At 40.0% G+C, this 15166-nt stretch overlaps 1 protein-coding gene across 1 annotated transcript in view; it reads right to left on the bottom strand.

Annotated features, from left to right (window-relative positions):
- LOC115336570 (geranylgeranyl transferase type-1 subunit beta-like) overlaps positions 1-15166 on the bottom strand; it is a 77233-nt gene that overhangs the window by 24366 nt on the left and 37701 nt on the right. The window contains 3 exon segments of the mRNA XM_041121410.1: positions 724-769; positions 1672-1804; positions 5199-5350. Of these exon segments, the coding sequence (XP_040977344.1) occupies positions 724-769; positions 1672-1804; positions 5199-5350 (331 nt within the window).

Genomic DNA, 15166 nt, shown 5'->3' on the forward strand with positions numbered 1-15166 from the left:
TTACAGAGAAGATGTGTGTGTGTGTCCCCTGTGTGTGTGTGTCTTGGATAGGTGCTCAACTTTGCTACTGGTTGAACCTGCAAGCAGGAAAGCAGCAGCCCTGTCTCTCAGCCTGGGCAGAGACCCTGGGTCCCCAGGCACACTGGGCTGGGCTCCAGTGACCAGGCAGGAGGAAGTCCTAGGCTGGAGCTACTCATGGAGGCAACTGCTCCTAAAATCCCTTACCACCTATTTACAAAAATTAACTGCAGCTTCAAGATTTGAGCCCCCAATGGATGCTGACCACTAGCAGAGTAAATGTTTCTAGGCTTTACTGATATCTGCTGAAACTGGAAATTATCAAGTGCATTGCACAAGATCTCTTCAGATAAATCCACAAAATACCAATGGTACATGTGGAAACAGGTTGCTCTGTCAGCAAGAGACGAGAACTACAGCCTCTGTCAGCAAGAGATGAGAACTACAGCCAACGCCTTTCAACAAAACGTTCATGAGGTAAGAATAACAGAGTTGATATATTAAGAGCCCATCTGGTCTGATATTAATCTGGAACTAAGAGGAAGACATCATATTCTGAGGCATGTTTTGGATTTGTTCCTCTTCTTCCCACTTCCTTAAACCAGAAAAGAAGGAAAAGCATGACATACCCTGCACTTCTTACAGCATTTCTCAATTCCAGTCTTAAAAATGGGTATAGAACATAACATATGTTAACATTCTTACCATGAGATTCCAGTCCAGCTCCTTGTGCCAGGCCATTTTCATAAGACTAAAGAAAGAAATCCACAAACCAGTTACTTTAGAGTGAAATCACTTTTACAGACATTACAATTTATCAGTTTATTAGCAAAATTATTATCAGACCATTCCACCATTTTAATCTAGTTAAATTCTGAACCTATGTCTCAAAAAGCTCTTGGCATAAATCAGTGCTTTTTCAATACAGGCAGTTTTTATTACTTTTTTCTTCAATCAAAGGGCATAGAGTTCATTTCAGTTGTGATATATGTTAAAAGTCTGGAATTAGGTAAAAATTTCTTTGCCAAAAAGGGAAAATGTGCAGTGTAGATAACCATTTAAAAAGCCCTGCAATTTTTGGGCCTAAAAAGGGAAAATGGATACATAATTCCAAACAAAATTGAAGTGCATAAATGAAATCTGTCTCTAATCCAAAAGATGGTTAATGTACATGAAGGCATAATGTAGGGTACTACTGTATGTACAGTGCTGAAGCACAAGAAATGCTTTAGTATGGAGCAAGAGCCTTTCAAAGTATGGAGCATCAGCCTTTCAAAAACTGAAGACTGGCGGGGCGGGGGGGGGGCAGAAGCAACAACATACTAAGCATACTATTCCTTCAGGAATCAGAACTTCAATTTTTAAAAACTTGCTTTCAATTTTAAATTGAATTTCAAAGAAAAAAGATGAGATTTAATTTAACTTGCAGCAAACGTACACAACCAGTATGATTACTTTGCTAGTACAAACATTACAATGAAATATAAATACAAAAGGAATGTACTTTTCATTTTCAACTCATTGAAGTAGGAATAGAAAAGAAACAAATTACTGTAATATTTCTATTTGGATGGATAGACTTTTAGTCATAGTAAAGAACTAAAGCTATTAACTTGAAAATGCATTGAGAAATAACACTTTGGGAATACTTACCATACTTCTTCTAATGTAGTCTACCGCTTTTTTTGTATCCATGCCTGACCAGTTATCGAGCATGTAGCAGATGCAGGAAGCACAGTACACAAACCTCATATCATTCTCACTCCCTTCCAGCACAGCACAGAAACTGAAAGAAAGGTTTCTTTCATTATACATTTTATAGCCTATTACATTAGAAAATATGAAAAGCATTTTAGGAATTGCATTATTTTTCCTTTTAAAATAAGTTAGTTACTTCTATTTATAGTATTCACATGAATGTAACCTAAACCTACATTAGATTTTCTTTTCAGAATATGTGATTCTAAACAAGCTAAGCAAAATGAATACAACTATTAACATTTAGGGGCTTGGATAACCTTATTTCCAGTAATGTCATGACACTGGTCTTTATTTATCCAAATATGTTAATGTTTACATTCTTTCACGTATCACAGTATACACTGATGTATGAGTTACCATTGTAGAATTTACTATTCTTAGCAGAATTCTTTTCCTCCCTAGAAATCTTCATAGCTCACATGGCTTTCCTGCCCAACTTTAGGATCAGATTCCCATGTATGTATAAATGTAATTGTTATCATTACAATTTCTAATATAAATGGTGAAAATTACTTGCAATCCATTTTTTTTTGTTTCTAATGGTTAGATTCTTTCCAAACTCTGAAAAGATTTTAAAGTTGTTATATCTAGATTATCTAGATACAATCTGGTGTTCTCTCAGAGACCCTTAAAAAGATGACTGATGCTGTGATTTGCTTCCTGATAAGCCTCCATTTGGTTCAAAGAGCTAGTTAGAATATTTTTACATAGGACAGTCTTTCAAGCACTACTGTGACACTCCCCCTTTGACCCTGGGATTCAGGTATGTACTCCATCTTGTTGCATACAAAAGCCTCCAACACCTACTGGGAGATAGTTTCATCTCTCCTAACCTCAAGGTTGCCAGGTCCTGCTCTCTGCAGCTCAAATGGGGATCCACTCCATTACTCTTGGATGTAGTAAAGGATATTCTCGGGAACCAGGACACTTAAGATGTGCCAGTGCTGTGGTTTACAACTTCATCCCATCCTTAGGTAACAAGTTCCTTGTATGTTATCCAGATACTTCAAATTACATTAAACCAAGGTGTGGTGGGTTGACCCTGGCTAGATGTCAGGTGCCCACCAAAGCTACTCTTATCACTCCCCCTCCTCAGCTGGACAGGGGAGAGAAAATATAACAAAAGGCTCATGGGTCGAGGTAAAGACAGGGACACAACTCAGCAATTACCATCACGGGCAAAACAGACTCGACCTGGGGAAAAAAATTAATTTAATTTATTACCAATCAATTACCTTCCCCCCACCCCTCCCTTCTTCCCAGGCTTAACTTTACTCCAGATTTTCTCTACTTCCTCCCCCGAGCGGTGCAGGGGGACGGGGAATGGCAGTTGCAGTCAATTCATCACACGTTGTCTCTGCTGCTTCATCCTCTTCAGGGGCAGGACTCCTCACACTCTTCCCCTGCTCCAGCGTGGTGTCCCACCCATGGGAGACAGTCCTCCACGAACTTCTCCAACGTGGGTCCTTCCCATGGGCTGCAGTTCCTCACGAACTGCTCCAGCATGGGTCCTTTCCACGGCGTGCAGTCCTTCAGGAGCACACTGCTCCAGCGTGGGTCCCCTGCGAGGTCACAAGTCCTGCCAGAAAACCTGCTCCAGCGTGGGCTCCTCTCTCCACGGATCCACAGGTCCTGCCAGGAGCCTGCTCCAGTGCGGGCTCTCCATGGGGTCACGCCTTCGGGCGCATCCACCTGCTCCAGCATGGGGTCCTCCAAAGGCTGCAGGTGGATATCTGCTCCACTGTGGACCTCCATGGGCTGCAGGGGGACAGCCTGCCTCACCATGGTCTTCACCACGGGCTGCAGGGGAATCTCTGCTCCAGTGCCTGGAGCACCTCCTCTCCCTCCTTCTTCACTGACCTTGGTGTCTGTGGGCTTGTTTCTCTCACATATTCTCACTTCTGTCTCCAGCTGCAGGTTTTTTTTCCCCTTCTTAAATATGTTATCACAGAGGCGCTACCACCATCGCTGATTGGCTCACCCCTGGCCAGTGGCGGGTCCGTCTTGGAGCCAGCTGGCATTGGTTCTGTCGGACAAAGGGGAAGCTTCTGGCATCTTCTCACAGAAGCCACCCCTGTAGCTTCCCACTACCAAAACCTTGCCATGCAAAGCCAATACACAAGGTAAAGTAGAAATGCAAATATACACATTTATTCATGACATTTAAAAAGAGACAATATAATTACATTTTTTTTAGTTAATAGAAGATATAGGTGAAGAAATAAAAAGTAAGTCTAGTATACTTATAGTAGGGTAACACCAGAAAAGTTTCTCTTTCCCTCATTCAGCTCGCTTGCTGTTTCCATCTGGACAAGATGTTAGGTCAGGTTCCAGCCTTTGTGCATCCTTTCCGCTTTGGTGCAGTAAAAGTTGTTTTAATAGGTATGAAAATGTCTGTCATACTAGAAGTTGACTTCCGCTCAAGTAGCAATTCTACCCCAGAGAGGTGCAAAGCACTCTCCTTTCCCTCTGGTGGCTAGCTGGCACTCTTAGCAGGGAATACAAAATACAGGATCAAGTATAAGAGGTATCAGTCTGTACATTAAAACCATACATGATACAAACATGTAGAACAGGTTAACTGTGTGCAGTTTATTATTGTAATTGGGCATGATGACAAGCAACCGCTTCAAGATGCTAGTGGGTTTGGAGCAACTCATCCCTAACTCCTTCCTCTTGAATAAACTTTAACAACAAAAATGGTACAACATATAATAGGAATGCATACAGCAGTGGTAAAAGCACCCCCACATGCTAGAAGATGCTGCAAATGGAAGTAGACAAACAAATCCATGTATACATACATTAGAAATTAGCCCATTAAGGTCAGTCTGTTGCTGTAAGTAACAGGAAATTGTAGATCATATAGTTCATATTTGCTACTTACATTTAGAACATTCTAGAGGGGGGAGGTGTTTGGTTTTGGGTTGTTTTTTTTTTTAAAAACCTACACATATAACACTGCATTTTAATAGTTATGCTCCATTTAAAAAAAAAGTTTTAATTATAGGAGACTTCTAGGCAATACAAAGCCATTTGACCAAAACAAAGGCTTTCATAGCTAGTAAATGGGGACAGCAATTTCATTATGAAGTGAAACATAATTTCTTCAGGAATAAGATTTCTATAGTTTATGCATTTCTTAAAGTACTCTTTAAAAAATGATATTCAGTAAAATCTAAGTACACAGCTGTAAGCAAACATCATCATTCTTCAGTATGAAAGCAACTCTGGACATAAAGTGCTCTTTGGTCCTGTAAACTAGCATGTTGTTCTATTGCTTATCCCCACCAAAATATTTTCTGATAGAAAGAAAATATTATACAACTATTTTCATAAAAGTATGTATTATGTTCAATTCTACACTTGGGTTTTCTATTAACCTTCCAGAGAGTTGTAAGATATTTTATATCTTTTACCTTCCATCCTCCAGCTGGAGAGCTCTCAGTCCTGCCAGTAAGGCATCTTTATTTACTCGACTTAAATCATCTCCAAGAATAACCAGACATGAAAGACCTGTGTAAGTCATTGCTATGTGCCCACTATCATAGGGATGAGACATACCAGGACCCTTAAGGGAAAAAAGAAAGAAAGAAAGAAAAAAAACCCACATCATAAGAACTTATATTACAATCACATATTCATTTTTTATTATTAAAGAGATAAGCAAAGTTCATTTTCCTTCACTAATTATGGCTAGACTGAACACATCCCACTCAACTTTTCTGGATGAAACTAAATTACTGCACAGCTCTGCTACACTTGTAAACAGCTCATCAGTAGGAAGCTTTGGAACAGGACTATGCCAACACTGATATTCATGCAAGAGTTAAGCAAAAAGAATCAAATGTGCTGAACCATATCTAAGTTTATTGTGACATACTACTGGGCATTAGTTCCCTGGCAGCCAGGGGAACTCTCTGTTAAATAGTCATACCTCTACAGGCTCCTTTTGCAAAAATTTTAGAACTTAATGATCTACAAGTAGAAAGTAGTGTGAGGGATTATTGGTAATCTCTCTGTCAGTTGAAGGGAAAACAAATTAGCTCCTCATCTACTTTCATCTATATTATAAAAAAATAATCAGAGTTTAAACAAAACTATTTGTATAACAAATAAAGTCAACTAGGAAGCTAAAATGAGAGTTAAATGTTGACTAGTTACATGGTACAAAACCAAAAAGGAGGAGATTGATACAGCTGTCCTAAAATTATTATTTTTCCTTGTGATATTTTATAGGTACATGCTGGACTGTACCGATGCATGACAACACAAACCACATGTAACAAGATGACTTTGGATACTTAGGATGGTACTGAGGATGGATCAACTTGGAACAACTGGAAGATGACTTTTTTTTTTCTTAAAGAGGATAAAAGAGCTATTTCTGTACTGAGCAGCAAAGACAGACAAGTTTTTAAAGCACATTTTACTAGGATTATGTCAATTGTCATTTTTATTTGCAATTCATATTAAAAACACATGCAAAAAGCAGTACAAAAAAAAGTTAAATGAGATTATGTTATGGGTACACAGTATTTTTCAGGCCAAATCATGCTTGTTTCCCAAGCCAGAAAACGTTATTTTAAATAAGAAGCTAGGATAAAATACCTATTGCCCACTGTTCTCACACTAGGAATCACATTGCGGTAGGCAGGCACAAAACAAGGTGAAAGTGGCTGCAACAGCACTGAAAAGGCTCTAGCTACACAACAGAGAAGGGGAACAGGGGAGTGCCAAGAGCCACCCCTCCTCTCCCTCATTTCTGGCCCCAGGGTCTCTGTCAAGAAGTGGGGCAAAAACTTCAGCAGTCATAGCTGGCTCCCACTCCTGTCCCTGAGCCAGTGCTCCCATCACTCTCTCTTCCCCTGCATGCTCCCCGGTCCCCAGACACACTTCCCCACGGGGCACCCCATAGATGGAGGACAACTGCATACTCAAATGGATTGGAGAACTATTGCAGTTGTGAAACAAGTTTTTCTTGGGTGGATGACAGGCTCTAATCTCTGAAGGAACGACTTGGCCTATCATACCATAATTTTATTATAAGCAGCTTAACCCTTGTGATGTATCAACACATTTGAAATGTAGATTTTCACTCTAAAGATCCATATAGAGAGAGTGATACAAACTTGCTCTGTCACAGAAAAGTCTTCAGTTTCATGTAATCAATTAATTTACTTTTAAACAAAGCAAGTCTCTCCTGAAAATCCAAATTTGAACCAATTCTGGCTCTAAAGGATTCTCAGTGTCCCAGCTCAGTAGCTAAAAATTCTTCTCACATATTTTGTCAAATGAAATACATGACACACATTAGCAGATGAAAAAAATCTGGAAAGGTTCTTCGATATTTAGTACCAACCACCTACAAAAAGTCACATCAGCAACTATGAAGAAAACTAAGTTTCCAAACACAGAATCATACAATGGTTTGGGTCAGAAGGGACCTTTAAAGATTATCTAGGTCCAACTTAGATGATCACTAGATCAGGTTGCTCAAAGCCCCATCCAACCTGGCCTTGAACACTGCCAGGGATGGGGCATCCACAACTTCTCTGGGCAACCTGTTCCAGTGTCCCACCACCCTCATCGTAAAAAATGTCTTCCTTATGTCCAATCTAAATCTACTCTCTGTCAATTTAAAACCATTGCTCCTTGTCCTGTCACTACAGTCCCTGGTAAAAAGTCTTTCTCCATCTTTCTTATAAGCCCCCTTTAAGTACTGAAAGGCCACAATAAGGTCTTTTCCTTTCTTCTGCTTTTTGCTTCTGAGCTTCTTCAAGACAAAGACATTTTCTTGAGCATTTTTTCTGAATTCTTTCTCCTTCAAGATTTCTTCTTTTTCTTGATGCTCTGGGGACCCCCAGAGCTAGATGCAGTACTCCAGGTGGGGTCTCACAAGAGCAGAGTAGATATAGTGAAACAGTTCAATTTTAATTTTGAAAATTCTATTTATTTCCAGAGGAAGATTATATTTACTAAGCAAATGAGAATCACGCTAAGGAAATTCAGGCTTGAGTTTTTAAAACCATGGTTACAGAAATTCTATCCAAATGTCAACTACTATGAAGGTGCTTGGATATTCAATAAATTTTCTAAGGCATCTGTAAATCTCAAAAGAATATTCCCCTTTAAGTGGCAATTTTTCACACTGTGTCAACACAAAGTAACTGAAAATTCCTGCTTTCTCTAAATTGTACTTTTCTATATACACACACATCCATATTGTCTGCAAAGCTTTGGTAGCCTACAAACATATTAAAATAACTGGGTCTTTATTTTTTGTGTGAATGCAGGTATTTCTTTTACACTGTTATTTGCTGCAATAAAAACAGATTACAGAAGTGTTAGAAGCACATATGTATGCTCATGATACAAAATAACAGCCCCCCAACAAAACAGTATCAATCCCTACAGTATCTAGACAATGTACAAATTTTATCTCCTCTTTCTTTTCCATGCAAACATTTCAACATGTGTGGGTAGCATACTGTTTTTCCAAATACAGGATTTCAGCAACCCCTGAGGTGTATAAAACTTTGTGCTCCACCCCTACTAGCAAACTATAAAATATTTCAATAAAATTAAACACAGAAGATTCAGAATCAAGTATGAGATCATATAAACAAATTATTACAAAGCATACTCACAAAGGCCAAGATGAAGTTTCACATGTAAACTTACTCTAGGGTTTTGGGAGTTTTTGAGAGCCTAACAGATCTTTGTTTACCATACATGCTTTTTTCTTTTTTTTTCATGTAAAACAAATATAATTTGTTCAAATTTTAAGTGCACTAGAATTCAATTTATCTCCTAGTCTGCTCTAGGCTCCATGGAATTATTTCAAGCTTGTCATGATACAACTCATCACATACTATGTTTTACCTACACATAACAATATATACTTCACACGCTAATTCAACTAACACACCTGGGCCCGAATAACAGGATTTCTTTGAGGGGACATCATTTAGAAGAACTAGATATTCCAGACAAAAAAAGAAAAAATTTACCTTTTTTTGCATATAAAGAGGTAAAAAATTAAATGGGAAGTCATTAAATTTGTAGAAACTGGTCCTGTGACAATTTTATGCCACAAAGTATAAGTTAAATATTTTTTCCAAAAGGAAAAGATTACAAGAAGTTTTAAAGGTTTTGTAAGATAGTTGCTAATGCTTCCAAAATTTGTATGGATGGGAGAAAGTCTTTTGTGATTAAAGTAAGACTAATCAATGGCTCCATTACACGTATGTATACCCTTGTATTGAGCTAGATAACCTTGAGCAGGGCTTAGGTTTTTGGAGGGTTTGTTTTTTTAATATTTAAAATATTTTTCAAAATTATCTAACAACATTCCTTCCCTTTACCAAACTATAGAAAAAATGATCATATGCACTTGAAGAAGGACTTCATTTTTTTTTTTTCTAAAGTAACTTTAAAATTCAAACTTACATAAGCAAAGATGAACCCTCCTCAGAAGCTCCCAAATGCTTTTTCTGGCATAGGTCTCTGAATTCTTGAAAGAAAAGGGAAAAAAAAAAAAACCCACCACCCAAAAAAAAAGAAAACAAAACCCAACAACAACAAAAAAGCCCTCTTCAGGAATATCTAGAAACATAGTACATTCCAACTGCAAATTCTATTTTTGTACCCTTGAGACTACAGAAGTGACTGTTTAAGGTAAAAATAATTTCATCTCCCCCCAATAAAATGTTTTCAAGTACAAAAGTGCACTTTTTTTTCTGTATGTAAATGAAATGCAAGAAAAATACCTGAACTACAAGACTGCTGACTTTTAAGTTTCTTGACTTATGTTGGATATCAAAGGCATTTAAACATTATGTGTATTTAATAGAAAAACCCATTGTTAAACCACGTCTGCTACGTAGGACAAAGTAATTCAGACACGGCGTAAAAGTCTACTCTGAATTTATCAAAGACACCATAGTCAAAGCAACTGATTTTAAATGGGCACCTTCATGCTTGGTTAAAATAAGCTGCTGATTAAGTTCTGTACTATGAATAAAGCTACTTCTGGTTAAATTGATCTATTTCTGCTTCATAGACATTGCAGACCAAAGGAATAGCAGCAACAAGTAATCCAATTCTTAGGCTAGTCATAAAAACCAAACCAAAAAAAAACCCAAAACGCTGCTGCCATCATCTCAAACCATGAGCTTCATGGGCCAATGACACACAGGTAACCAAAATTATTTTAAGACAGACACCAGTTAAAATCTCAAAAATGAGGAACAAGAACGGTGTTAAACTGCCTATGGACTGTGAAACATTTAGACTAAACACACACAGGAAATGAATGTGACCCACTAAGGTTATGTCTAAATTAAGGAGTAATGCAGTGCAACAGGAATCTGTCTGGAGAGCAGAACAATTAGTGCTGAAGTCCCAGTGACGACACTATGTGCATTTCAGAATTTGTGCTAGCTGTAGTCTGGCTTCATGGAATAAAGGCCCACATTCTGGTTTCAGCTGGGATACAGTTAACTTTCTTCCGAATAGCTGGTACAGTGCTATGTCTTGGGTTCAGTATGAGAAGAATGTTGATAACACACTGATATTTTCATCTGTTGCTAAGTAGTGTTTATACTAAGGCAAGGATTTTTCAGCTTCTCATGCCCAGCCAGCCAGAAGGCTGGAGGGGCACAAGAAGTTGGGAGGGGACGCAGCCAGGGCAGCTGACCCAAAGGGATATTCCATACCATGTGACATCACATCTAGTATATAAACTGGGAGGAGTTGGCCTGGGCGGGGATTGCTACTCGGGAACTAACTGGGCATTGGTTCAGAGTGGTGAGCGATTGCATTGTGCATCATTTGTACATTCCAATCCTTTTATTATTATTATTGTTATTTTATTATTGTTATTATTATTATCATTATTAGTTTCTTCCTTTCTGTTCTATTAAACTGTTCTTATCTCAACCCACAAGTTTTACCTTTTTTTTCCTGATGCCCTCCCCCATCCCACTGGGTGGGGGGGGAAGTGAGTGAGCAGCTGCGTGGTGCTTAGTTGTTGGCTGGGGTTAAACCACGACATTCCATTTTGGCACCCAACGTGGGGCACAAAGGGTTGAGATAAAGACAAACCTGACCAGGGCATGTTAAAACGAATTTGTTACAAGCATTCATTATATTAGTTTAATAGTCGCTAGTCATAATGTAGGTTTATGAGCTCTTAGAGATGTGGCACTCATTTTTAAAGTTCTGTTATGTATCACCTCACTTGCTGTATGTAGTCCCTGTGCTGCTGCTTATCATCCGTGGGAGGTGGATTAAGGCTTTCGCTTTGATGTACTGTGTAATATTGGCTTATGGTATGATAAAATTATCGGTCATGGGACTAATCCAGTATTTGTACTCAGCATTGTCGTCACCTCTATACTTCGGGAGGCATCTGTGGGAAACTATTAATAATTACACCCTTTACCTCTCCTCCTCGGAGAGCCAATCTATGGGCGGGACACCTTTCTTCTGCTTTCCCTTCTCCTCCAGTCTAATTACAATAGCGTTTGAGAATTTGGAAAAATTTGAATACCCTTGGGATGTTGAAACCAGCGTGGTCCTCTTGCTAGGAACTAGCATGCTCCTGAATGTGGTTCAGCTCTTGTTTAAGGTTAAACAACTATTTAAGAAGATCACCCAGAGGTCTGCCCCGAGGCTGGATAATTATGAGTGGCAGGGTGTGTGGGGTAGAATGGGCAAGTACCTAGGACAGCGGGCACCTCCAATGTTTTGGAAATTCACCCCTGAACAAGTGCACGATCCAGAAGAACTAATAAAATATTTGGAAAAAGCATGCTGTCACCCTGGCAACTCCAGAGAGACACAAATCACTGCAACGTGCTGGGGCCTGGCCCATGCCTATCGAGCCCTGTTCAACACCACTCAGTACCCTCAAGGGGAAGAGAAGGTCTCTGGATCTAACAACAAGGCGACAGGCACTGCAGCCCCTCCAACCCCGGCGACAGGCACTACAGCTGAACCAGAGAACCAACCCGTACCGCTATCAGTTGCCCCCATACAGAAGAAGAAACATACAAAAAAATCAGTTTGCTTAGCGAAGGATGAAGGTGAACCAGGGTCATCACGAGAACAGGAGGAAGAGGCAGAACCAGAGGTAATCACCCGATCCCTATCCCTGAGTGAACTGTGGGGTATGCAAAAAGATTTCAGCCATCATCCAGGTGAGCACATTATCACCTGGCTGCTCCAATGCTGGGACAATGGGGCTAATAGCTTGGAATTAGAAGGCAGGGAAGCCAAGCAGCTGGGATCGCTTGCCAGGGAAGGTGGCATTGACAAGGCAATTGGAAAAGGGGGACAAGCCCTCAGCCTCTGGAGGCGACTCCTGTCAAGCGTGAAGGAAAGGTACCCCTTCAAGGACGATGTTATATGTCAACCAGGCAAGTGGACCACCATGGAGAGAGGTATCCAATATCTGAGGGAATTAGCCATGCTAGAGACAATTTATTATGACCCAAACAACCCACAATTGCCCAAAGATCCAGACGAAGTCCAATGCACACGACCCATGTGGCGGAAGTTTGTACGGAGCGCGCCATCATCCTATCCCAGCCCACTGGCAATAATGACCTGGAAAGACAAAGAGGCACCGACGGTGGATGAAATGGCTCACCAACTCCGGCAATACAAAGAAAATCTCTCCTCCTCCCTACAAGCCTGCATTTCGGCTGTGGAGAGGCTGTCCCGGGATTTCTAGCAATTCAAAGAGGATATGTCCTACTCCCCACCTGTACAGACCAATGTCTCAGCTATTAGGGCTGAGCGTTCCTCTGCCCAAGAGAAAGAATATAGAAGGTACACACCGCGAGGTGCCCTGTGGTTTTACCTATGTGATCATGAAGAGGACATGAGGAAATGGGATGGAAAACCCACCTCGGTCCTAGATGCAAGGGTATGTGAATTGCGAGGAAAAAACACCACAAAAGGGGATTCTCCCAGGAAAAATGCCACTCCAGTTTCCAAAGACAGTAGAAGGGCTGATCTTACTTCTGATCCTCTTGAAGGGACTTCTGAGCCAAATTTACGAGAAGTGGGGTAATGGATACTCTGGCCAGAATTAGAGGGGCCCTGCCTCCAGCCAGGTGGAGGAGAGGTATAACCGGGTCTATTGGACAGTGTGGATTCGATGGCCTGGCATGTTAGACCCACAGGAGTACAAGGCTCTAGTAGACACCGGCACACAGTGTACTCTAATGCCATCAAGTTATAAAGGGGCAGAACCCATCTGTATTTCTGGTGTGACAGGGGGATCCCAAGAGTTAACTGTATTGGAAGCTGAAAGTAAGCCTAACTGGGAATGAGTGGCACAAAAACACCGTTGTGACTGGTCCAGAGGCTCCATGCATCCTTGGCATAGACTACCTCAGGAGAGGGTATTTTAAGGACCCAAAGCGGTATCGGTGGGCTTTTGGTATAGCTGCCTTGGAGACGGAGGGAATTGAACAGCTGTCTACCCTGCCTGGTCTCTCTCAAGACCCTTCGGTTGAGGGGTTGCTGGGGTTGAAGAAAGAGTGCCAATTGCTACCACAACGGTGCACCGGCGGCAATATCGCACCAACTGAGACTCTCTGATTCCCATCCACAAGTTGATTTGTCGCCTGGAGAGCCAAGGAGTGATCAGCAAAACTCGCTCACCCTTTAATAGTCCCATATGGCCAGTGCAAAAGTCTAATGGGGAGTGGAGACTAACAGCTGACTATCGTGGCAAAACTGATTCTTCAAGCTTTATGCACTGGGGAAGATTTGAAAAAGTTTTCCAAAAGTATATACTCCTTTTAATGTACTACATGGCATGGCACTGATCCACCAGACCTTTGGGAAAACATGACTGATACATTTTTATTATCTTGCTTTGAAAAATTATGTCTTTATTAATTTTATAACAATTATACCACAATAATAGCCTTACAACCTCAACTTCTTTAGGTGACTTATCAAAAGGAAGACAACCAGCTTCTTTCCGATTAAAACTTTTTTTTTTTTAAACTACCACCATACTGAAATTATAGTCTGCTGTTTTGCCTTTAAGCTTTATTTTTTAATAAAGTATCCCAATAAGTCACCAGTAGAGATCCCAAATTGTTTTAGATTTTGTTTTAAGCAGAAGATTTCCTTCTTTCCTTCAAGCCCAGTTGGAGGTAGGATTGTCACTGAGGTGAATTCCAATTAAAACAGATGATTAATTCATCTTACTGCTACAATTGAAGCTCACTGCAGACACCATCTCTAGTGTAAAAAGGGGTAAATACCAAAGCAAACCAAGAGAGATATTACCTTGTCTGTCACACACTGCTGTAGCACCTGATGTAGAGACATACAGAATTGTCTTTATAATTATTTTTTCCCTTGTTATAAAGCATAACTTCTAAATATTACTACTATAAATACTTCGCTGACAAGAAGAGGCATTAAGTGGTTATTACTCTAGAGTAGATTAACATTCCCACAAGCTACTCAGAAACGTAAAGCTGTGCTGTTAGAATAAATAAAAATTAGGTCAAAACAAGATGCTGTACTACCTTCATATTCGAGCTAGTTCAAGCATTTTCACACTCATCTACAGTCATAACCATATCAGATGTCCATCCTTGCTTTCAATTTCATATCCCAGTATTCATAAACTCATATCTAAAATTTTCTTGTTATCTGTCCTCTAGAAAAATCAAATACTTGGTCATGATTTAGGGCTCTTCAGATGTTTCATCTACTCTTTAGTGAGGAGATTTGCCTTTTCATCCTCAAACACAGCACAGAACTTCTATATCTTTTTCACAATCCTTCCTGCACACTGGCCCCTATTTCCATCTTCCAACCCTATCAGGCCTTCTGTATCATCTTTAGCAGCCTCTGTTCACCTCCTTTCTCCCCTGTATTAAGGACATTTTCTTTTCCTATACAGACTTAATTCTCTTGAACCTCAGTTCCTGTTGTGAAACATTTTTAGCTAATGGTCACAAGAGCATTCCAGACGCCTTTAGAAGGCCTTGAACAGAATAAACAGAAGACAAAAATAAGAAAGATACCAATTAGAAAAAACACAGGTGCGCATTCCACGATAAAGAGAACTTGGCACAAACAACCTCAACTCGGCAGTTTATCTTGACCAATTAGACTGAGACAAGTCTCGCATGTTTTAGTTAGTATAACCAATTATGTTTTATGTTTATGCGCGTGTACAGTGTTGATATAACCAATCATTAAGTGTAACTAGACGCGTGGACAGTGCGTGAATAATGTGTGCAACCAATAGTAAAATAGCTAAACGCATGTACAGATGTAACTAATGTATAAAATGATGTCTGATGCTCTAGTAAAGTGGACTTCACCTGATCACATTGGTCTG

Source organism: Aquila chrysaetos (genome assembly GCF_900496995.4).
Source record: "Aquila chrysaetos chrysaetos chromosome W unlocalized genomic scaffold, bAquChr1.4 W_unloc_1, whole genome shotgun sequence".
NCBI lineage: Eukaryota > Metazoa > Chordata > Aves > Accipitriformes > Accipitridae > Aquila > Aquila chrysaetos.